Below are 25,682 nucleotides of genomic sequence, written 5' to 3' on the forward strand. Positions count from 1 at the left end.
GGTTTTCTCTCCAAACTAGAAAATTCTTTATGGATTTTGTTTGATATGCTGTTTTCAGCTGTACAGTCTACCATATAACAGTATATTTACACCTCAGTGTTTCAAAGTGAGCCAGTTTCTTCTCTGAGCAACAAAGACCTCTTCAATTCAGGAATCTTGCTTTCCAGTGTGTAGGACTACTGCTTAAATTCTATTGTACTTTCACAATTTGTTTCAATGAACAGCCTCCTAAAGCAAGCCTTTAATAAATCCCATATGCATAATTGATCTGATAAACTTGAATTTTCTGTTCTATACTCCCCATTTGCCACCATTAGCTGTTTCTTTCTATGTTGCCACTCACAGAACAATGGTACTGCGAGGCAGGCAGCTAAAGGCATATAATAATACACTGCTCCTCTCTAAAATATGCTAATTTTCTGTAAGACCCAATTCTATGTTCAATTTAGCCAGTCAGTGGTCCAAAAGGCATTTTTATGAATTTCACTGAATTAGACCTGCTCAACCTTGTACTCAACAAACCATATCTATTCTGGAATAATGCCAGTGTAGCATATGTGTTTCTTCTCACCCTTATGTATTGCCCACCTTATTGATCCACTCGAGATCCTTGGTGGTCTGCCTAACGATTTTGTGAAGTACAGGAAGTCTGCTGATGGGAGGCTCTTAGGTCCATTGGCATATTAAAATATCATGCCATTATATATTTAGCATCTGGGGAACAACACAAGCTTCTAGACCATACTTTCGGCAAGGAGTGGGGAGGAACTCATAACAGAGCTATTCCTCTTCTTAAAAAGAAACTGGGTGCACAGTTAATGTGAATGTTAAAAGATGTGACACTGAGTGGGTTAGCTGTTGCTGGGATTTAAAATCATGGTAGCTTGTGGGGGATGAAAAACTTAATGTTTTAATACTGTAGGTCTGATATTGAATCTGACATGCTTAGTTTCCTTCCATTGTGGCAGATTGCTCTCGTCTAACAAGATGGCAGAAGACAATGTCTTGTATCTATAGTTCTGTACCCGTATGGTTATTTTCCACTTAGGTGGCCCTACCTTTTGGGTGGAGCCCAGTGGAAGCTATATCTCAGGCAGAAAGTCCACCAATGACCATCTCTGCTAGCAGATGTTTTTTTTACCAGCATGTTGAGGATCCTGTACTTACTTCTCTGTGAAACCCTGCTGATGTTTGCATGACAGTCGTTCACAGAGGTAACTTTTCTTGACATAGTGGCGGATCAGTCACTTGAGATGGGACAGTTGATCTGCTACTACCCTTTCAGTCTTAGTCCTTATCAGAGCATATTGTGTATCCAAACAACGTTTACCCAGTGGGATATGCACAGGTTGCTGTACTGAAAATCAACCTTATCCTGTCAGCAGGAGCTTGGGGTATTCTGATATACCTTTGGCAGATTTGCTGATACTGCTTTCCTCTAATGTGTGTTAGCGAATGGGCTTCATAGATAATTTGTTAAACTAACTTTGAGGATAATATAAGTGGGTTGCAGGGAACACTAGTAACCGTACACCTCCACAGGGTATTGTGAGGCATGCCATGGAGTACGCACAGTGGTTGCAGAATGTAAACTGTGCAAAAGCTTGAGTTGAAAATTTTGATAACTTTGTGTTATTAGTGCAGTTTGAGAGACAAAATCTTATCAAATCTGTGTGTCTATTTCTCCAACAGGTTGATGGTCGAAAGTCTTCACAGTCCATGATTGATCGGCTCCAGAGACAAATCATAGTAGCAGACTGCCAAGTCTACCTGGCTGTGCTTTCCTTTGTAAAGCAGGAGTTATCATGTATGTTGCCATTTTAATATTTATATTAAGATATAGTTTTTTTTAATTCTAGAGACACTTTCATCACAAGGTGGCTGAGAAGATTGATGAAGAATTAAATGTTTGTGTGGTCAGTGCTTTTACATCAGGGAAAGAGGGGCTATTTTAACAGCTTTGCAATTCATAAAAGGATTACCTTTGTGCCAGAGGAAATGCTAAAAGTGGGACTGATTCTGTGGTATCAAGAATAAAGAGATTGCAACTTGTAATATAACAGCAAATACGACCAAAGTCATCTACCTTTCTTGTCTTTTCTTAATGGAGATTTCTGCACACCTAGGTAATACGATTTTGTAGTAAAAGTGGTAAAGAGCATGGAAATCATGGACAATAGGGGAATAATTACTTTTAAACCGTAGGTGCTTAGGGAATTGTAAGGAGGTGCATGGGGGGCTATGTTAAGGCAAAACACACACTCACTAATGAGTAAAACACTTGCAATTCACAAAATAGACTTCTCATGTTACTCCAACCATGAAGGTGTCAAAACAGGACCAAATTACTCCAGTACAGCTTTGGTGAAACTCAAGCACCACACCTGACCAACCACTGGTACTGCAACACACTCCCATAGGAAAGAATGCAGGTGGGGGAAACTGAAATAACACATCATAGGGACTAATGTTTAATTAAATTGGGTCATTTATATTTGTGTGTATGTTTGGTAAAATAATAAATGTGATTATTTTTGTGAATCTAATAAACCTAATTTTAAATAATACATTAAACTTTTAAACCTTTTTTTTTTAAAAAGTAAAACGTTTTGACGTTAAATATGTCACTTTCAAATACGTTTATTAATATTGAATACAAATAAAATTGTTAGTACTTTTTGTTTTTATAATGTTTAAAAATTTATTTTTAATATGTATAAGTACGTATTTGTTAATTATTGCTTTATTCAGTATACATTTAATTTGATGAGTTAAAGTGCTGTCAGATGTTATTGAGGTATTTCCAGGTTAGCAACACATATTTTAAATTAATTTATACATATACTATACTTTAATATATATACTTTCTTTAAATAATACAGTTTATTACATTCTTTCCCACACGGAGATCTCTACCCTGGTGGCATAGACCTCCCAGACAGGTGAAAAGATACTAGTAATAAATTTGCACTCGAACATTCTGTTGTAGGAGGGCTCCAACCACTCATTTAAGGTTGGAGACATGAAAGTCAATACCTGGGTGTAAATCTCTGCTTGAAATTGGTAAATGGCAAAAAAGTGAAGTGTTATATCTAACTGTAGGAGTAAATGTACATGAGTAAATATACTTATATATATATTTACCTTTGTGAATCCCGGCCTCTAGTCTTCACATTTTGTTTCGGCGTAATGACGCACTTCTATCAGTTCTTTGTCTGTTCTGTTATTTTGAAACCTAATTAAGACTTTTAGGCCCTCATTACAACCCTGGTGGTCGGTGATAAAGCGGCGGTAATACCGCCAACAAGCCTGCGGTAAAAACAAAATATGGAATTATGACCACGGCGGAAACCGCCAACACGGACAGCCACTTTAACACACCGACTGCCATGGCGGTAGCAACAAGCACCTCAGCAGTAACCGCCAACAGCCAGGCGGAAGACAAGGTTCAGCCCACTGTATTATGAGACACCAATCCGCCACTTTTTCCAGGGCTGTACCAAGGCCATCAAAAGCACGGCGGAAACACTGCACAGAAGGGAAACAACTCACCTCTGGAGACTCAAGGAAGAACCACGCCGCCATGGAGCCTGACTTGCAGATCGTCGCCATGCTGGTCTACCTCCTCCTACGCCATAAATACCAATGCGGGCGACGACGACCACGGTGAGTACTGCCGCCTATCACACAGGGGAGGGGGAGGAAAAAGAGAGTGACACACACACACACAGCACCCCCACCCCCAACACCATACACACAAACAGATGCAGTAACATTACATATTCACCCACTACCCCTCAGGAATAATGCAAGGACAAAAGGAAGTGATTAAAGTGAGTGTAATAAGATAATAATCCAGGAAAACGTACTAAAAAATCAAAACAGTATTTACAGATATACAAATGTAGGGACACTGCCCAGTCCATAATGTCCGTGGGCCACATGGCCACATCACATAGGCCAAGGCCCCACCTTACTCCTGCAACAACACGGAGAGAACACTGCTGGGGCATCGGGTCGAAAATACACAGGCACCTGAGAGGGATGGGGAATGGGGGGACACCTCAGCCGGAAGATGGTACAACGCCACTTGTCCTGGAGGGGGCAACATTCCCTGTGCGATGTCCTGGGGAGTGCAAAGCCACAGTCTCTCTAGTGAGTGGTTTGCCCACTGCTTGGTCCTGGGGAGTACAAAGCCATAGTCTCTCTAGTGAGTGGTTTTCCCACTGCTTGGTCCTGGGGAGTGCAAAGCCACAGTCTCTCTAGTGGGTGGTGTGCCCATTGCTTGGTCCTGGGGAGTGCAAGGCCACAGTCTCTCTAGTGGGTGGTTTGCCCACTGCTTGGTCCTGGGGAGTGCAAAGCAACAGTCTCTCAAGTGGGTGGGTTGCCCACTGGTTCTGTCTGGAGGGGGCCTTGTGCCCAGTGTGCTTCATCCTGGCAAGGATGCGGTGAGTGGATGCCTTCTTACACTGGTTGGCCTTGTGCCCAGTGTGCTTCATCCTGGCAAGGATGCGGTGAGTGGATGCCTTCTTCCACTGGTTCTGGAGGGGGCATTGTGCCCAGTGTGCTTCATCCTGGCAAGGATGCGATGAGTGGATGCATTCTTCCACTGGTTCTGGAGGGGGCCTTGTGCCCAGTGTGCTTCTTCCTGGCAAGGATGCAGTGAGTGGATGCCTTCATCCACTGGTTCTGGAGGGGGCCTTGTGCCCAGTGTGCTTCTTCCTGGTAAAGATGCAGTGAGTGGATGCCTTCTTCCACTGGTTCTGGAGGGGGCCTTGTGCCCAGTGTGCTTCATCCTGGCAAGGATGCGGTGAGTGGATGCCTTTTTTCCACTGGTTCTGGAGGGGGCATTGTGCCCAGTGTGCTTCATCCTGTCAAGGATGCGGTGAGTGGATGCCTTCTTCTACTGGTTCTGGTGGGGGCATTGTGCCCTGTGATGCCGTTCTTTGGAAGTGCAAGGTCACAGTCTCCTACCTGTGTGTCAGACCCACAAGATTGACAGTGGGCAGGATGCAGAACACTCCATGGAGGCAGGACTACAGTCCATCCGCTGGCGGAGACAGCTGCACAGTGCTGGTAGTGCCGGTGCTGGTGTCAGTGCTGCCAGTGGTAGGGGGAGGCTCCAGACCATCCCCTGCAGCCTCGGACAGCTGCCCACTGGGCCTGCTGCTGCTGGCAGTGGTGCTGGTGGCAGTGCTGCCAGTGGCGGGGGGAGGCTCCAGCCCATCCCCTGCAGCCTCAGACTGCTGCCCACTGGGGCTGATGCTGCTGGTGGCGGTGCAGGTGATGGTGCTTGCAGTGGTGCTGGTGTCGGTGCTGCCAGTGGTGGGGGGAGGCTCCAGACCATCCCCTGCAGCCTCGGACGGCTGCCCACTGGGGCTGCTGCTGGTGGCGGAGCTGATGGGGGTGCAGGTGGCGGTGCTGGCAGTGGTGCTGGTGTCGGTGCTGCTAGTGGTGGGGGGAGGCTCCAGCCCTTCCCCTGAAGCCTTGGACGGCTGAACCGCCATGGTTGGTGGTGGGCGCTCAGATTCTGTCACAGCACCAGGCCTCCTGTCCCTCCTGCCTGCAGGTCCTTTGCCCTTGCCGTGTAGTGGTGCCTCCTTGCCCTTGCCTTTGCCGTGTGGTGGTGTCACCTTGCCCTTCCCCTTGTAAGCTTGTGGTGCCTCCTTGCCCTTGGCAGCTGGTGGTACATCCTTGCCCTTCCCCTTGGCAGCTGGTGCAGGTACACTGCCAGTGCTGATGGGTGTCTTGTTGGAGCCTCGCACACCTGCAGTAGCTGCAGAAACTACAGTGGCCGTGGTCTGGGTGGCTGAGGTGCTGGCCTGGGTTCTGCCACCCTGGTGAGAAACAGGAGAGGGGGGCAAGGGTAGGGAAGAGGTCAACGGCAGAGAGGAAAAGCTTCTTAGGGACACTGGCGTGGGAAGAGGGTGAAGGTTTGGGAGTGGAGGAAGAGGTAGTGACTGTAGGAGGTGTCTGCTGTGTTTGGGTGCAAGTGCATGGGCTGGATGCTGCTGTGAAGTGGATGGCTGTTGGGTGTCTGAGTGCTTGCATTTGGTTACTTTGGGAGGAGGGGGCACAGACACAGTGGGAGAGGACCCCGGGGATGTGTGCATGGATGTGGGGGTGGTGACTGCCAGTGAGGGGTGTGTAGTGATAGGTGTGATGGTGATGGAGGCAGTGGGTGTGAATGTAGTGCTTGCAGGTGTGAGTGGAGACGCTACTGGGAGGGAGGTGGACGATGAGGAGGAGGGGGACACAGTGGAGGCAGTGGATGTTATGTCAGCATCTGGATGGTGTTTGTGTGAGTGCCTGTGGTATGATGTGTGGTGCTTGTGTTTGCCTGAGCCACTCCTGTGTGTTGTCTTGGGTGCATACAGGTCTGAATGTGTGCTTGGGATAGGTTGGGGTTCAGGACCATGGACTGGGTAGAGGAAGTTGGAGGGGGGAGGCCAGAGACAGGAACACTGGTTGCCATCAGGGAGGAGGCCAGAGTCTGGAATTATCTCTGTTGGGCCGCCACGCCATAGTGAATGCCCTCCAGGAATGCATTTGTATGTTGCAAATGCCCTGCCAGGCCCTGGATGACATTCACTATGTTTGACTGCCCAACAGAGATGGATCGCAGAAGGTCAATAGCCTCCTCACTCAGGGCAGCAGGGCTAACTAGGGCAGGGCCTGAGGTGCCTGGGGCGAAGTAGATGCCCACCCTCCTGGGTGAGCGGGCACGGGAAACATGCTGAGGTGCTGCTGAGAGGGCGGTGCTGGCACATGGATGGCGGCTGTACCTGTATTTGGGGTAGCCACAGAGGTTTCAGAACTGCCCCCTCCTGTCTCCGCCATGGTGCTCCCCTCGCCCTCCGTCCCACTGGTGCCCTCACCATCGTTGGATTCGGCCTCCTGGGCCATGTGGGATGCAGCTCCCTCCGTCGCCGGTGCCTCTGCTCCTCCGCCAGATGATGCTGATGCACAGAAGGACAGGATGACAAACCAAAAAGGGGGGGGAAGAGACAGAGGATACACTTGGTCAGTGGCAGCAACAACACCACTGTTGGCGTACACAACACACGGGACAGCCCTACGCACTAGGCAATGCACAGTCACAATGCTAGTCACCAGGCCATGGACAGGAATACCTAATGGCAGTTGCAGCATACCTGAGACCCACAGAGCTCTGCCCAGTAGTGGATGCCCACTAGCTTGGTTGGAGTTGGAGTTCATCAGCCCCTGCCCAACATGGGACCTAACCTGCAATGTCTGGCCTGGCCTAGGGGCACCCACAGGCCTACATCCCCCACGCGGATACCACCCCACCACGTGCAAGTAGTATATTAGGAAACTGTACTCACCCCCTTGTGGCTGGTGTGATGCCCTCACGTGCCCATCCAGCTCCGGATAGGCGACCGCCAGTATGCGGAACATCAGGGGGTCAGGGTTCGATGGGCACCCCTTCCTTGTTGGGAGGCCATCCCTAGCTGGGCCTCCACCGTCTTCCTAGCCCAGCGCCTTAGATCCTCCCTCCGTTTCTGACAGTGGGTGCTCCGCCTGCTGTAGACCCCCAGGGTCCGCACATCCTGGGCGATGGCACGCCATATACCCTTTTTTGATGGGCGCTGACCTGCAGGGGAAATACACATAGAAAAAGGGTATAAGACATACCGTCCGGCCTGTTACACTCATGGCCCACTATATCCCTCCCATCCCCTTATGCACATACATTGCCCACCATACATGCAGCACGCTGCCCAGAACACCTCAACCCCCCCTTACACAAGGCCCTCTCATACAGCACTCCATGCATTCATTCCCCATGCATCCTGTTCACAGTGTACTCACCTGTTGGTCTGGAGGCCCATACAGCATTCGTACTGGGGTAGGACCCCATCCACCATTCTCTCCAACTCCGCAGTGGTGAAGGCAGGGGCCCTTTCCCCAGTGGCTCAAGCCATGGTCGCTTCCAGACACAGGTCACAGCAGCACTTGCAGTGTTGGTCCTCTCCTGTTGAAGGTCAGGTAGCAAGCAAGTGAATGAACAGATAGAAAATGGCAGTCACGTCCGTGGCGGTGCGTACCGTCGCTGCCGGCGTACATCACCATTGGCTTCTGTAACCCATAGGGCCCAATGACAACCAATGAGGAGTTGCGCGATGGTACTCGACCGCCTCCAGCAAGGGCGCACAGCGTCAGCGGAATTACCTCATTTCCACATGTCCCTCCTTACAGGACAGGCGGGCGCCATTTTCGGGGGGGAGGCAGGCCATGGCACCTAACTGCGTCACAGCACACATAGGTACATTTTGGGGATCAACATCAACATACTGTTTCTGTCACAACATACAATGCATTGTACATTTAGGAAATGTTAAAAACTGACCAACAGCTCATCATTTCCCCCCTAGATTACAAACGCTGCGGATTATTAGGAGATGGAGGCATCCCCCCGTGTACAGGCCCCTGGTGGACTTGGCAACAATGGAGGACAGGCACATTATCCTCACCTACAGACTTGATAGGGCCACAATCCAAGAGCTGTGTGTCCAATTGGAGCCAGACCTAATCTCAGCGATCCGTCACCCCACTGGGATCCCCCCTCATGTGCAAGTCCTATCCTTGCTCCATATCTTGGCAACTGGCTCCTTCCAAATGACAGTAGGCTTGGCAGCAGGAATGTCACAGCCAATGTTCTCAATAGTGCTGACCAGAGTGTTGTCTGCCCTGACGAAATATCGTTTTCCCCTAGGTGGAGGATTTGGCCACAGTGAAAGCTGATTTCTATGCAATGGGACATAGCCCCAACATTATTGGGCCAATTGATGGTACACATTTTGCATTTGTCCCTCCCGGATAAATGAACAGGTTTTCAGAAATCGAAAGAGCTTTCACTCTATGAATGTTCAGATAGTGTGCCTGGGGGACCAGTACATCACCCATGTGAATGCAAAGTATCCTGGGGCTGTGCATGATGCCTTTATCCGGAGGTATAGCAGCATCCCACATGTGATGGCTCAACTCCAGAGGCACAGGGTGTGGCTAATAGGTGAGCCCTGGTTTCCACCCAGTGGGTGTTGGTGTATGGGTATGGGGTTGGCCCTAAGGGTTAGTGTCTGGCTAACCAGTATCCCTCGGAATTTGCAGGTGACTCTAATTACCCCAACCTCTCATGGCCACTGACCCCAGTGAGGAATGCCAGGACAAGGGCAGAGGAATGTTACAATGAGGCACATGAGTGAACAAGAAGAATTATTGAGCACACCTTTGGCCTCCTGAAGGCCAGGTTCAGGTGCCTGCATCTAACAGGTGGATCCCTGTGCTACTCACCCAAGAAGGTGTGCCAGATCATTGTGGCATGTTGCATGTTGCACAACCTTGCCTTATGTCACCAGGTGCCTTTTCTGCAGGAGGATGAGGCTGGAGATGGGCGTGTGGCAGCGGTGGAGCCTGTGGACAGTGACGAAGAGGAGGAAGAGGCAGAGGATGTGAACAATAGGACATCAATCATTCGACAGTACTTCCAGTGACACACAGGTAAGACACAGTAACTTCACATTCCATTGCACTTTTGAATTGTAATTTTTCACTGGCAGGCTGATATTCCCACTACTGTGGCCACTTACTGTACCCTTTGACATGTCTATTTACAGATCTCTGTGGCCCACTCTGGCTCCTGGTGAATTGACTGCAGCATACTACAGGTCATACCTATATAAACATTACTGTACAGTTGAATTGCAATGTTTGAACCTTGATAAACGAATACATTTGTGAATGACTTGACATACTCCATACCTTTTCAAAGGGTGTTTATTTACGTGCTAATAAGTAGAGGGGGTTGTGCAATGGGCTGGGGTGATGGTGGAGGAGAGTCCAGGATAGAATCTAGTCTATGTGGATTACAGGTGCATTGTCCAATGGGGGCATAGGAAGTGGACCGATGGTAGTTCAAGGTGGACAGGGTGACAGAATGGGACACAAGGGTGACATTCAGGGGAGTTTTATTTCCTGGCAGGGGTCTTGGCAATGTTCTCTGGCTTCTGCCTGGATCGCAGGGACCGTTTGCAGGGTGGTTCTCCTTCTGCAGGGGGTGGGTTGCTGGTGGCCTGTTCCTGTGGCGGGGCCTCCTGTCCACTAGCGTCGGCAGAGGTGGAGGGCTGTTCTTCGGTGTGGCTAGTGTCAGGGGCCCGTTTGTGTGCCACTGTCCTCCCTCATGGTGTTGACCATGTATATCAGCACCCCTGCAATGGTGACCAGGGTGGTGTGGATGTCCCTCAGGTCCTCCCTGATCCCCAGGTATTGTCCCTCCTGCAGCCGCTGGGTCTCCTGCGACTCGGCCAGTATCTGGCCCATCGTCTCGTGGGAATGGTGGTACACTCCCAGGATGTTGGTGAGTGCCTCGTGGAGGGTCAGTTCCCTGCGCCTGTCCTCCCCCTGTCGCTCAGCAGTCCTCCCAGCTTCCCTGTTGTCCTGTGCCTCTGTCCCCTGAACCGTGTGCCCACTGCCACTGACTCCAGGTCCCTGATCGTCCTGTGTTTGTGGGGTGTTTGGGGGTCACTGTAGTGGTGGACACACTGCTGATTGATGTGTCCTGGGGACAGGGATGGGCCTGCTGGATGGATACTGTGCTGGTGTTTCCTGAGAGGGGAGGGAGACTCTGTGGTGGTATGGGACTGTGCCTGGGTAACCGACTGTCCGGTGGTCTCTGATGGGCCAGGTTGGTCATCCTGATTCAGGCATGCAGAGCTGCTGTCATCACTGTGGGCCTCTTCTGGGGGGGGGGGGGGGGGACTGGATGTTGCTGGCACCTCCTCACCGGTGATGTTGTGTGTGGGACCTGTGGGGATGTAAATGCAGTGTTATTGTTTCTGCGTGTGCCATCTTGTGCATGGGTGTGTTGCCCTCTATGATAGTTTTTTCCCTGCCAGCTTTGCCTTATGTGAGTAGTTATTTGGTGGGCTAGGTGATTGTCTTTAGTGTGGGTTTCCAAGCAGGTCTGTGATGGAGGTCCATGCATTGGTGTTGCATGCAGGGCTTGGGATTGGGATGGGTGGGTTGTGATGGGGTGTGTGGGTAGTGGTGGAGTGATGGGGGTGGGGGTATGTCATTGCATGCAGGAAGGGGGGTGATAGCAATAGAGAGTTGACTTATCAGAGTCCAGTCCTCCTGCTACTCCTGCCAGGCCCTCAGGATGCAGTATTGCCATGACTTGCTCCTCCCATATTGTTAGTTGTGGGGGAGGAGGTGGAGGTCCACCGCCAGTCCTCTGTACAGCTACCTCGTGTCTTGCAACCATGGAACATACCGTCCCCCGTAGGTCGTTTCACCTCTTCCTGATGTCATTCCTTGTTCTGGGGTGCTGTCCCATGGCGTTGACCCTGTCCAAGATTCTCCGCCATAGCTCCATCTTCCTTGCAATGGATGTCTGCTGCACCTGTGATCCGAATAGCTGTGGCTCTACCTGGATTATTTCCTCCACTATGACCCATAGCTCCTCCTCTGAGAACCCAGGGTGTCTTTGTAGTGCCATGGGTGTGGTGTGAGTGGTTTGTGTGAGTGTGTGTGGGGTGATGTGTTGGGGTGTGTGCTGTAAGGTGCGTGGATGGTGTATGGGGGATGGTGTTTTGTGGCTCTGGTTCTGTGGGTGCTCTTGGTCTGACTCTCTCTTGTAGCAATTGTTTGTAGTCGTAAAGGGTTGTGGGTAATGTGGGTGTGTGTTTTATAGTGTTGTGGGTGTGATCTGTGTATGTGTGTCAGGTGTGTGTAGTTTGAATTGTCCAATGTGGTGGTGTTTTGTATGTGTGTGTGTATTTTGAGCGCGGCGGTATGTACAGCCAAAGGTTTGCAGCGGTTGAATGTCCGCCGCGGTGATTCGTGGGTCATAATGCTGTGGACGTAGTTCTGTTGGCGTAACAGTGTGGCTTTTGGTACCGCCAGTTTATCACTGACCTTTGGGCTGGCGGACTTTAGTGTGTGGCTGAATAGTGACGGATTGCTATGTGTGTCATAATATGGGTAGCGGTAATCCGCCGCGTTGGCGGTATGTTGGCGGCAGTCAGCATGGCAGTAAGTGGGATTTACTGCCAATGTCATTATGAGGGCCTTAGTGTTCATTTTGATTTTCACAATAAAATGTTAAACATATTCAATAAAATAAGATTTTGGAACCAACCCCCCCGACACACAGTTTTGTAGGTTCGGTACCAGAATGTCACTGTCAGAATATCATGAGACATAAATATTGGTGCTAAAAAAATCATTTGCAATATATCGGAGTTAATAAAAGAAAATCTACAGTGAATGGGGAGATATTTTTGTGAACAATATTTGGGGAATTATTGTTATGTCAGGTGATATTTCTGTATACGACATTCTGTCACACAACAATGCCACACAACCGTTGTGTAACCCAAAGTCAAACTGTGGAAGTTTTGTTTTTCTTCTGTTTAAACATGTAAAAACCTTTAACATTTACCCCTTTACTCGTAGTTCATGATATTTGGAATCTTGAGGTTTTTTCACTGAAATTGTTGTTGTGAATATGTGCCTTTTGGTAGCTTATCTTTGAAGTCTCCAGAATACTGTGTGTTAAACTCCATGAGTAAAGTTTTTAGCCTGAGTTAAAGAAGCTCTATAGCTATGTTAGTCCTGTCAACACATCAACCCTTTCGGTGTGTCGAACGTGCTTTAAAAGCACTGCAAAGTTCCTTGTGTCTCCAGTATCTTTCGGACAAAAATAAACTCTGGTGATTAATGTGCCTGCTGGAGAGAGATGGGAGTTTTGTCTAGTGGCAGTTCTGACTCATCTTGGGTAGCGCAGATGGTTAATATTCCTGCTGCAAAAACGTGTATCATGCAAAGAACAGTATTTTATGTGCATAGCCCAGTGGGTTACTGCTTTTGTCACAGAGAATCTTTTGTTACTGTGCACTTCATAAATTACAATCCTAATCTAGCACAGTTAGCTATTAACTTCCATCAAAGAGCTGCATGACACAGGTTAGAAAGTTATGTTTTCCTCAGTCTTTCATTTTCCTTATGCTGCTAAGAAAGGTTTGCTTGCATAGAAATACATTCTTATTATGAAAGCCAATGCTAACCACTGTGTTATGTTCTGAATCCTGAGTTTTTGCTTCTCCAGACCAAGCACTCTTAGGAAATACCTACCAGTGTGGATGACATGTGAATCTTACACCTTTACCTCCTGTAAAGTGCTCCAATACCCTACACTGGTATAAAACACATTAATTAAATGTGACAGAGAGGCTATGGAGAGATAAGAGGTCCTTATGGTTTTACTTCCTTTCCCCATCACATATTTATGTGAAAAACCTTTCTCAGATCGTATGTACCTAAAAAATAAAAACAGAAATCTCTTAGGAAATGTTGAATCTGACCTAAGGATTCAGCTTTCCTAAATAAAAGCAAACATTGAAAAGTTAGTGGCAGATATGAGGCGCCAACCTTCCCATTAAAATCTTTTGATTTTTGCATATTCTTTCAATGTAAAATAATTATATCTTCAGTAAATCGAGTTTGTTTGGTGTGTACTAGTGTGTGTATGTTTTGCAAATTACTGTTTTAATGTTTGAAATTTAAGTAGTAAAAATTGCTTGGGGGTCGTCAGCTTCCAGTAGGGATTCAGTGAGGGTCTTCATGAGTAAAAAGGTTGTGAACCACTGATCTAGAACTACCCACATCACAAAAAGAGGGTCAGTTTTGGTTAGAAAAATGTTCTGCGTCCATGTTGGGTTTTGGGCTGTTTCCTGTTGCGGACTCTAGGCCTACCACACAAGTGAGGTACTATTTTTATCGAGCGACTTGTAGGAGCATAGAATAGTAGGACATTTGTTATTACCAATAGGATTTCGCTGCATTTGTGCCTTTCAAATGTAAGCCAGTGTATAAGACAAATTACATTTTGAAAAATACCCTCCAAATCATACGCTAGTATGGATACCTACAAATTCAGAGATGTAGAAGTAACCACTGCTTCTAAACTCTGTATCCTGTGCCCATTTCAGAAGTGCAATTTGGTTTCTTTGATACCCATTTTTTACTCTGCCTATTTTGCAATAAGAATTGGTCTATACTTGGTACTCAATAAAAAGCCTTTGTGTGGTGCAACTCAGGTGTTTGCGCTCATCAGCTTGGGTTCTTAGAGAACCTATAAACCCTATATATCCCGGCAACCAGAAGGGCCTAGTAAACGTAATGATATATTGCTGTTGTCAATTTGCCATCTTGACAAAAATGTGCGGATGAAAATGTTGTCAAAATGCCTGTTTTTTTCCAGTCATTTTCAATATTTCTTTTTTTCAACAGTTATTTTCCTAGGGAAAATCTTGAGGGATCTACACATATGACCCCTTTCTAAATTCAGAATTGTATTCTTTTCAGAAATCTATAGCTTTTTTGGTTTACCCATGGGTTTTATACTGGTTTCTACCACAAACTTGAATAGGTTTAGAGCACAAACAATAGGGAAAATAGTTACCTCTTAGAAAAATGCCAAAACTGTGGCACAATGTTTTTTATTCAGCCCTGCATGTTCCTGAAAGCTGGGAATATGGTGACTTTAGTACAGCAAACCGTTCGTGGATGCCATTGTTAGGGAAAAACCAGACATTTTTATCCAGAGCATTTTTCCCAATAAAAAAAAAAAAAAAAACTCAAAACGTTGCTATATTTTGCCTAGTTTCTCAGTGCCCTCCAGGGGAACCCCCAAATCCTGGGCATCTTTAGAATCCCCAGGATGTTGGGGGAAAAAAAGACGCAAGGTTGGTGTGCATACCTTATGTGTACAAAAAGTTATGGAGACCTAAGCACAAACTATCCCAAAAAAGGGCTCAGCACTGGAGGTGCGGGGGGGCAGGTGAGGAGAGGGGGGTTCTTAGGAGTGAAAAGGTTAAAGTACTCCAGCTCTTGATACCTTTTGTTCTGTTAAAATAAAGTAATTTGCTAATGGTACATTCCATAAGCCTTCACACTTCTTCAGATAGCACTATCAAATAAACCCTGTAGAGTATGTGGAGCCATGAGCAGACTGTTCTGCACACATATGAAACACCAGAATGTATATTTATTGGGTTTCATAAACAGAAGGAAAATACACTATTTTTACTATAAAGCAATATTTGCATAAAATATACATAATTTACTCGTTTTGCGTAATTAGAGAAGCAAGACATGAATAAAAAAGAATTGAAATAAAAAAAGATAGGAGAAAAGACAGACAATAACGAATATAACCTGCTAGAGGGACTACATTTGTGACAGAACAATAAAGTACCAACATACTAATTTTAATCATCGTTCAAACCATACATTATCCACTACAGTTTAAATTGAACTACAACATTAAGTCAACTACTAAACAGAATGGACAATCGGCTGGATTAAAATTTACCTTCCGGAGGGTTCCCAGAATCATCAGCTTTGGTATAAACTAGAGCCACTGGAGAATGTGTATCTGAAATGGAAGAAAACAAAAAAGAACTGAACAAAAATGAGCCCCTATTGCTTGGAAACTCATTGGATGTGCAATTGACCCTTGTTTATGCCTTTGCGTGTGATAAGCTCCATTCTTATATTTCCTGCAGACAATTTGTTGAATATTTTCCAATCATTTATAACTGGGGAGCAGATTTATGTACAACGGTAAATGTTCTCACAGTTTGCGAACAGACTATTGGTATATTGTGAACCCTCCTATGTACCGATAGGTCGGTTCACAAAATACCACATGAATATGAGATAAGTCGCAAAATGCAACCCCCTACGATTAGTTGCCATCACAGGGATTGTGGTCTGCTGGAGTCAGTTGATCACCATGTCTGCAATTGCTTTTACAGCAACTATTTCTTTAAAATGCAACTCGTTAACTTAAAGGAAAACAGGATAAATTTAAAAAAAGAAAAAGATTCACAAACTATTTTGTGGAGTAGGCAGGCAAGCAGTAATCCCATGGGCCACTGCCTACTTCTAAAAATGTTTTTTCAATATTCACAGAGAGGAAGAGGTCCCTTGGAGACCATTTCTCTATGCATATGAGTTACCACCTTGTTTGAGGTGGCGGTAAAATATTAATGTTTGGTGACCTGATTTTGGTTGCAAAACATTAATGTATTCCACAGGAAATCGGTATTTGAACGGGATGCCCTAAATAAGCTCCTTCCAAATACCAATTAGGTCTGGTCTCCTAAACCTAATTAATGATTAGGCCATCTGCTAACAAATCACTAAGAGGGTTTAGTACATGCGAAAAACACATTCACTGGTCATAAAAGTGCTTTGTTTCTGATCCATAAATGCATTTGTACATCAGACTCTAGATGTGTAGCAAGGTCAATATGTACATTTACTAACCAAACTTATTAACCAAACTTACAAAGTCATATCATTGTCAGCTAAAGATCTCAATAAAAAATTAAGTGAAATAATTTCATGCAGCTTATGTCATTCATCAGGCCACAAAGTACGCTCGGTGGGACAGTAAAACACCATGCAAGAGAAGAATGTTTTAGTGGTAGAAGCAAACATCTTTTCCAAGCTATCATCAAAACAGTGGATGGGCTGTTAGAAATTATTGTAGCAGTTTCTTACCTGTTTTGTTTTATGTGACCCAGACAGTGTGATGTCTGCATATATATTTTTTAAATTATAAGTCATGTTTATTGAGTAAGTTCTACTCCTGCGCCGCTATACAGACACTGAAGAAAGACCTGCCTGCCTCACTTCTTGAAAAAAACAAATCTTTTCCCTTTATAGAAAACTTGAAACTGGTTTGAAAACCACATGGATGCCTTAATGCCTTTGGTCACTATCACCCTTTTGACCTCAATTAATTCTCTTTTCCGAAGTACAGATTCTTGGCACATATCCTGTAAAAGAAATAGGCAGCGACTGATGTCAAGTACTGTATTCCTTAACACTGCTGCTCTCATTATGGCCTGTCTGCTGTCTAGTGACTCAAGGATCACAATTACTGTTCCTCCAGGTCTATTGTCCTTTCTTAGATTACCATCCTTTCTTTGCCACCTTTAGGACATCCTATCAGTTTCATCCTATCAGTGTCTTCCTTGCCATAAGAACAAATAACTCCCTATATACAGTTGTGGGTCCTGTGCTAGGAACCGCGCCTTATATTAGCCAACATTTCATATTACACCCCAGCGTCACCTGGCTGCCTGTCACACACACTTTATACTCAGTCACCTTGGTCTTTTCATCCTTGTTTGTATGGCTCTGGTTGAAAGACGTCTTAATTGTTATACCAATGTTCGCTGCTTCCTGTTCAGATATCTCTACTTAGTTCAATAAATCCTCTATGTTCTTCTCTGAGCTTATGGCTGCCTCAGGCTTGTTGTACTTATGTCCCAAATTGGTGTAGACCATATTCCTTGATTTGACAAAGGTTTGTTATACCCTTGTCAGCACTGTGCAATCCAGAAAATATTCCTCATTTACACAGCTGTTGCTTCTCGCAGCAGATCTTCCTTCCTGTCCACCATGTCCATTATCAGAGGCATAGCTAGCCGCAGTGATGGCATCGGCTGTGAGAGTCAGTGGAAACTGGCCCATAAATTATGTCTACTGTTTGGTGTCTAGAGTGCAATTCCAGCTACTTTTTGTATCTCTGAACTACAACAGGGCAGCAGACGGAGCAGTTGCCTTCACCATCACTGAGGTAGGAGCAGGTTTTCAATGTGACTTATGAGAGTGCCACTCTTAATCCTGCAATAACCCATTCCTTAGCTTGCTCCTCCTGCCAGCCTCAGCCCCTCTGGCACTCACAGTTCCCACCTGCAGCTGTGGTTTAGCTGTGGCCACCACTGCTTGTTTGTGTCTCTATGCATGTCCCTCATCAAAGCAATTTTCCTATGCCTCCCAGCTAGAAGCATGATAGGCTTGTCACCACCTTTCTGTGCTTTCTGTGTTTTGCATTTGCATCCTGAGGGTATCCTCGGCGAGACTGTAGTATGTGATACCGAAACCCACACTCCTTTTGAGCTATGTGGCAGCAGTCTCTATGGTTCAGCTGCTCAATTACAGGTCTCTTTGGCTCCCAAGTGCTCCATCACTGCTATGGCCAGCAGAAAATTGGAATATTAATGTGAATTTTAGGAGAACATGACCACCTTGGGCCCTGCATGATAGGGATAATATGCCTGTGTAAAATAAGGTACCGAATGTCATCCATAGAGATGGATAATATAAAAGACTAAATAGCGAAGATCGTTGACCCATGGGTGAATAAATCCTCAAACTGTCAATGGCCCACTTGCTTGCTCACGAGGCTACCACTTACACACCTGAAATTCATGTCTGGTTCTTGACCAAGTTCAAAGAGGTTTCCAAAGCATCTGATAAAAATCCCTGAATGGTTGATAAAATCACCTAAGTGGTGACCTATGACAAAATTATGAACTATGAACATTTTAGAATCTTAGACAGTCGTTCGTATCCCACGGAGACAATTTTTACTTTCAGCAGTATGGTGCATGCAGCTACACAACAGGGTATGTGGGCTAATTGAACGATGACATGCTGCACAGCAATGCTGATTCACAGTGACCGTAGGAAAACAGTAACTCTACTGTATAAGCTTATACAATTTGACTGTCTGCATCAAACATACATAATTTCCACATATATAGGCCTAATGTATCAGGGGGCAAGTGATGCGCGTCCTAGATTTGATAATGAAGGTGAATATTTTTACATCGTTTGAGATTGCACACAGGTAATGGCGTACAGTCACCACAGAAGCAGACCTTAATGGGAAAGTTCTGTTTTGTAAGCCTTAAGAGTACTTGCTAGGCCAGAAGACCAGATCAAAGAAGGATAGGTTCATTAAAAGGCTCACAGATTTGGCTTTTATTTCATTCAACCTGAGGGTTCTTAGATCTTACAATTGCCCCGAGCACCCAAATTATAAGTATGTTTGACTAGTGTAACAAAATGGGCTGCAGCTGTAGGAGAAGTTACAGCTAGACACAACCATAGACAAGGGAAGCCAACAACTTGCAACTTATTAAACCCAATCTTGATTGGTAAAAAAAATTGAAATTAACTTTAGGATACATCATGCATTAATACCTCAGAGGTCTGTCAAGCTCCATAGAAGAAAATCTCAGGCAAAGCCAAGACCGTTCCATGTTTTACTGTTGACCCAATGCTTACATTTTTTCTGACTTAAATTGCGTAGGATGTTTGCAGATATATGTATTCGGCAAGAAATGCATTTGTTTGCAGTGATAACCAGAGGCCCGGCTCCCGACACTTCCTGGTGCAACATTTATTCTTGAAAAAAACAAACCAAAGGAGCTCTAATAAATACACACTGTATGACGCATTCAGTGATAAAGAGGGTCAATGTTTGCTGCTAATTGCTTACTTGGGAGGTAAACGCATAATTCAAGCAGCTGTATGACACATAAGGGACAGATGTCTTAAGCCTTTTTGCAGTCGCAAATGGCCCGATTCGCAGAAAGACTTTTTCTGATGAATCAAACCTAAATTGCGATTCGGTAACACATTACTGAATCTTAATTTGGGTTTGCAATCAATTTGGAATGGTATGTATTAACATTTTGCAACTGATTTTTGGTTGCACAACATTAATATGTTACCACCTCAAAGGAGGTGGTAAAACATTTGCAAACGGGAAGGGGTCCAGAAAGGACTGCTTCTCCTTTGTGAATGTTGGAAAACATATTTGTAAGAGTAGGCAGTGATACAGTTAATCACTACCTATCTTTACATGAAAATGTCACTTTTTTTCCGAACACATCCTGTTTTCCTTTAACAAAACTGAGTTACATTTAAATAAACAAAAGTAATGCTTTATTTAGAAGCAGTCACAAACACAGTGGTCTGCTTAAGTCAGCCGGCTTCCATCCTTTTGTTGGCCGTGATTCCTAGTAGGTCACAATTTTCGATCTACTTTATTAATATTCATGTAGCAGGTCGAATTACGGCCCATTACAAATCATTAATTTGGAAACTGACTTATTAGTACATAGGTCGCTTTGCAAATTACCACAGTGGTCGCAAATTGTGACCAGTATTTTGCAACCAGTTGTACAGAGATTTGGCCCTTAACTTGGGCAAAAATCCCTTGTGATGAAAACCCTCATCCTTGGCTCAGGCCAACCGCTTGTAGGTGTGATGTGAATCTTGTAATGTATCTCAATAAGAATAGACCAGGACAGAGATATGGGAAGATGGCAGGCTCTCTCTGTAATAGGAACATCCTGGTTGGAAGACTTGAAACTGGTAGTCTCAGGAGAGATAAACACCTATGAGAGGTAGATTACTCACATGTCTCAGTTTTACATAAATCATACACTAGGATTAATTTTGTTTTGGTATATAAAACTAATCAACATATGGTAACAGAATAATACCATGGGGCCGTTACTCTAATGACCATTTACCAATTGTATGTTTGATGAACTGCAGGAGAGGCAGTGGCACTGCCATAGTCAAACAGCACCTAAACGACTACCTCCCTGAAGATCTGCTTAATAAGGAATTGATTGGCAAACATATTAAATTGGCTTGAACAAAGCCAGAGTCTAGGACTTACTGAATGCAGTGGTGGCGAGAGTATTTATTGTGGAGGTAGTCAAGTTTAAAAAGTTGTCAGGTGTTCTAATGAAGACGCTTTAAGATTTTAAAAAGACAGAGGAACTGAATTTGCAAACCCAGACCCAGAGAGGTTTAGTGCTGAAGGACTGTGTAAGGTGAAGTACATCCTAGCTGAACTGAGTAACAAATATTTTGAGGCCATTAACAAGGTGGGCAGGTTCCTAGAAGTAAAATTAAAATTCTGTCAAGCAAACTAATCCGCAGGTAATACATGATAAGCATGGGAGTCCCTTGTGAGACTGAAAGAGAGAAGCTGCAATTATTTCACTGCTTTTGGCAGTAGCTTTTAGTAGGTTCCTGATGAGAAGGTGCTAAAATACGGGATTCATTTATTATACTGATAAAGTTTCTGATGAGTAAGCTGACCTCCGAAATAGTCCTATTACTAAAGAGGGGGGTGATACTGACAGTGAAAAGCTAGAAGCTGTCCTATTCACTTGAACTTGAAGGCTGTACTCCATCCCCCTACCATACCTTTCTGTTGTCCATGCTGGGCCTATTAAGATGAGTTTTCAGCAGCATTGAAGACTCTGATTGCTGAAAGGTGGAAGCCATCATAACAGTAGTCTTAAAACCTGCATCATGTACCTCCAATTCCTTGCTCATTATCGTTGTGAAAGTCTTTATCAAAACTATGACAAATAGGCTTGGTGCACTAATGTTGAATTTGCAGTATCCCTCCCAAGGTTCATGTTCAGAGGAATGAAGCAGAGGTGTCATGTTTTCTCACTTCTGTTCATAATCCACACTGAGGTGTTAGTACAGTGAATTGTAGTTAGCATTGAGATACAAGGAATTTCATTGGAGCAGGACGCTTTTAAACATATGATGTCTGTTGATGATGAGCTCTCAAACCCTGGTAGGACTCAGCCAACACTTTTGCGGGGACTGGACTAGGAAAGTTTCTGGGCTTAAGGTTGACATCATCATATTCAAGATGATGAACCTGACAATTCTCCCGGATAGGATGACATCCTTACATGGCAAACAGCCTTCAGCTAGAGTGTAAAATCTTTAAAGTATTTGGGTACATATATGAGAACTACCGTAAATAGGTTGTAGACTTTAGGGAGCCAGCTACCTTGAACTAATGACGTAGCCTTAGATATGCAGGGCTGGTGCAGCTTGTCTATATCCTTTCTCAGGAGTATTCCCACTGTAAAATGATGATAGTGGGGCACAAACAGAGTTGTCTCCCATCTACGAGAGGGTGGATGTGGTGTCCTGGATTTTTCCAGCGATTACTCTAGAGCTGAGGGATGCCTTATAGATCATGCACTCTCAAGACTCCTTATGGGTGCTGCCTTGTATTAAGAAACTATGGAGCAAAACTCTTTTTCCTTGATCATTGCTTGCAGATATGGGACAGTGTGTGTGTAAAGCTGGGCCTCACTATTTACTTTTACCCTTTGTCCATTCTTGGACAAAATGGATTGGAATGAGTGAAGTTATATGAAGAGAGATGATCTCTTCTGCGGAGGCCTGATCATATCCCTTGAACAAACGGAGGCTGATTAGGACATTAGTGAAATTGAAAGGTTTATATATGTTCAGTCTTACACTGGATCCTGTACCCCTCACAATGACAATAGGAGTTCACAAGGTCCCTAAAACTGTTTGAAAAACGTCTTCAAGGGAAGAATGACTAAACACTTAGCCATTTAAATCTGATAGAGGCACATATGCGATCCAACCGGAACTTCAAAACTGCTTGGGAGATGGCACTGTGAATCACCATTGAAGGCGACCAGTGTTCAGACTTGCTGAGACTGGATACCAATTATGCTAAACATGCAAAGTATCGAGGTATTTCATAAAAATCGTTATTGTAAGCAACTTACCGTGGTCTAACTATAGCATGAAAAAACATAGATTGAACCTCTGCTAGAGGGAGTGTGGAGAGGAGAGTGCAAAGTCACTCATACTTAGCACTGTCCACAAGGTTCTGTGGGGGGGGTGGTACTAAAATGCATTAGGTAAGCGAGTGGGGTACAAGAACCCTCCCATTTCTGGTGTATGTCAGGACTGGCACACATAGACATGTAGGCTCTGCATCCGGACAAGACGTAAATAATTGCACAATTTCTTTTAGAAGCAAAACATGATACTAGGCTGCTGAGTTATATGCCAGATACAAGGAATTCTGGAATGCTGGAATGCCATAATAGGACCTGATAGCTCTTGGTTGTGGAAACGATGGCTTATAGCTTAATTTAGAATGTAATTAAATTTGGAAAAATGTGGGCCCGATTCTCAGTTATCTTAGGAAAGATTTGAACACCCCGTATGAAGAGGCAATTATTGAACATCCTTGACTGTGTGCTACTATAGTGCCTTTGGGAAGGGGTCCTTTTGTACTGCAATTGCTTTTAAGCCTGGCCTGAACACCATGGTTATCCCTGGCAAAGAAATAACATTGAGGAGAAAGAGATTTGGAATTTTGTCTTTGAATATACACAGGAGGAATTTGTTGTATGATTCTATGGCATATACTCCAAATAAAACAACTAAGCTAAATGTTGTCTTCTTTTCCATCTCCTCAGCATACATAAAAGGTGGCTGGATCCTCCGCAAAGCGTGGAAAATTTACAATAAATGCTACGTGGACATTAACACACTGCAAGAAATGTGTCAGAAAAATCCATCTCAGGATTCTGTGACATCTGATTCTGCAAATGACAATCATGTTACTGATGCAGGTGCCACTGCTGGTTCGTCAGAAGGTGTGACGGAGGACACGCTAAACAGGTTGAAAGGTGCTGTGAGCTTTGGATATGGACTATTCCACCTTTGCATATCCATGGTGCCCCCGAACCTCCTCAAAATCATCAACCTTCTGGGTTTTCCTGGAGACCGCCTACAGGGGCTCACTTCACTGATGTATGCAAGTGAAAGTAAGGACATGAAGGCCCCTTTGGCTACGTGAGTAGCTATATTGCAATGCCTTGGTAGATAATAGCTTTTGAAAGTGATTAAACTTGTGTGTTAAAACAAAACTGTTCCCACTGACAAATATTCTGCAGGTAATGTGAGGTGAAACATTTAGATGGTGCTTGACGTTTCATGGTGGTATTACATACATTGTGCTGTCTGGTTCTCACTTTTGACTGAAATGTTATGATAATGAACAGATTTTGACCTGTGTTTCTCAAGTCCATGCATAATTTATAAATTGAATAAGTAAGAAGGAGTTTTTGGTCTTGCCTGGCAATACTCTTGTAGGGACCTTTGCCCCACTGTAATGTTATATAAATGTGATAAAAACATTTGGGAATGGTAGCTCCCTGACAGAATACCACCTTGAAAAAGTGGGACAACCCCTGCCTTTTCAGTGGTTAATATTTACTATGCCTCTTACTGTTTTTTAATTGGGCATAAGCCCATGTACAATTGAATCTTTTTGTTTTTTCTTCTGGTATTCAGTTGGTTTTTGAAATTTAAAATGTTGACAGCCTCCTGAGTCAGGAATATGTAGTTGGCCAGTCAATGTGGCTAACAAAACAAACACATTGTGTACATTCGTGTTATATACCATCGTAATAAATTCTCGCACATATTTAATATTAACTCCTATGAGAACTAAGATTCTGGCTAGTACTTCTTCCCAATATAATATGAGTACCAATAGCTTTACTCATTAGCAGGCTGTCTGGTCCACTGTTTCTGTTACTGACTGTACATGACTTCAGAAGTATCCTAAATGCCACCCCTACTGTTGGAGTTTAAGCACATTGCACCTTGAAGCCAAGGTGATTTTTGTGCTAAGCTGTTTGCAGGGGACAGATTTCCTGTGCAGCTTAACTGCTCAAGCCAACAATATTGTGCCAAGCTCAACAGCTGTTTTGGGGGGCTTGTGTTAAAAAACTGTGTACAGGGTCCCACTTCTGTTTATGCCAGATGCCAAGAACACCTGGTTCAAAATATAAAATAATGTCCTCTAGTGAAATAGAACAGGTCTTGATAGTTTCTTTTATGCAACATCTGGCACCATCTAGTACCCAGTTCCATTTTAGCTGCCTCATCATTAATAAGAACAAATGCCAGGCTTATCTATAAGTCTATAAATTGATTTTGAAGGAGGGATGCACTATTTTTACCTAAACTTTTAAAATTTTATATCTCTGGTTCTACTAAAGGGATTTTTCTAAATTTGGTGAACAGTAATTTATTAAGTTATACTCTACCTAAATTGGTGTGGGATTTTTCTTCGGTTGTGTTTTCACTTGCTGCATAAATACTTTACACATTGCTCTAAGTTAAGCCTGTCTGCCTTTGTGCTAAGCTACCAGAGGGTTAAGCACAGGTTAATTTAATGATGTTTTGTGGTTCGCACAACAAGGATTGTGGCTGTTGCTTGAATAAGGTTTCACCACTCTCAGCCAACAACCCAATTTCTCTCAGTGCTCAGTGGCAGGAAGCAGTACCTGTGTTTGTTCAGCACCATACAGTGATTTGTGTAACACAATATCCCTTCTAAATGACTTGTTGCCAGAGTCAACCTTTTTAAATTCTCATTGATTGGCTACTTCTGTTTTTTCCAAACTCACTCCCATTCAACCAACTGTCTGTGCCTGTGAACTTACCTGCAAGGATGATTCTTGAGCTCAGCAACCTGGAGAGCTACACTGCAACTTAGCTTAGAGGATTCTTTAAGGGGAGCGGGCTTCTAGCCAAAATGAGCTCCAAGAAGGCAGAGCTTCAGAAGGCTCTCAGCACCTATGAGGAGACCCACCAGTAACTGGGCACAGAAGGAGAATGAGAAGGAGGCAATGAGTAAGCAATATCAAGACCTGGGCCGGGGTCCTGAGCTGAAACAGTCCGAGAAGGAGGACAGTGCAGCCCCAGGAATAGAGCTCCCTGCAAGGGCGGGGAGTGTTGTGTCTTCCAATGCTCTTTCCGTAGAGGAGCTAGAAGACAGGGATTCTGAAAGAGATTTCAGGCTGCAGGTGGCCAAACAGAGGATGCAGGAGAAAGAGGCTAACGTAATGAGAACCTTGACAGAGAAAAAGATCTTGTTGGCTCATGAAGTGAGCATGAAA

General features: G+C 44.6%; 1 protein-coding gene across 3 annotated transcripts in view; it reads left to right on the top strand.

Annotated features, from left to right (window-relative positions):
• TTC39C (tetratricopeptide repeat domain 39C) overlaps window positions 1-25,682 on the top strand; it is a 449,102-nt gene that overhangs the window by 203,241 nt on the left and 220,179 nt on the right. For all 3 annotated transcript variants that reach the window (XM_069220027.1, XM_069220029.1, XM_069220030.1), the window contains 2 exons: window positions 1,693-1,807; window positions 23,187-23,565. In XM_069220027.1, the coding sequence (XP_069076128.1) occupies window positions 1,693-1,807; window positions 23,187-23,565 (494 nt within the window). The remainder of the gene's footprint in view (window positions 1-1,692; window positions 1,808-23,186; window positions 23,566-25,682) is intronic.

This window comes from Pleurodeles waltl, chromosome 2_2, assembly GCF_031143425.1.
Source record: "Pleurodeles waltl isolate 20211129_DDA chromosome 2_2, aPleWal1.hap1.20221129, whole genome shotgun sequence".
In the NCBI taxonomy this organism is placed as follows: Eukaryota; Metazoa; Chordata; class Amphibia; order Caudata; family Salamandridae; genus Pleurodeles; species Pleurodeles waltl.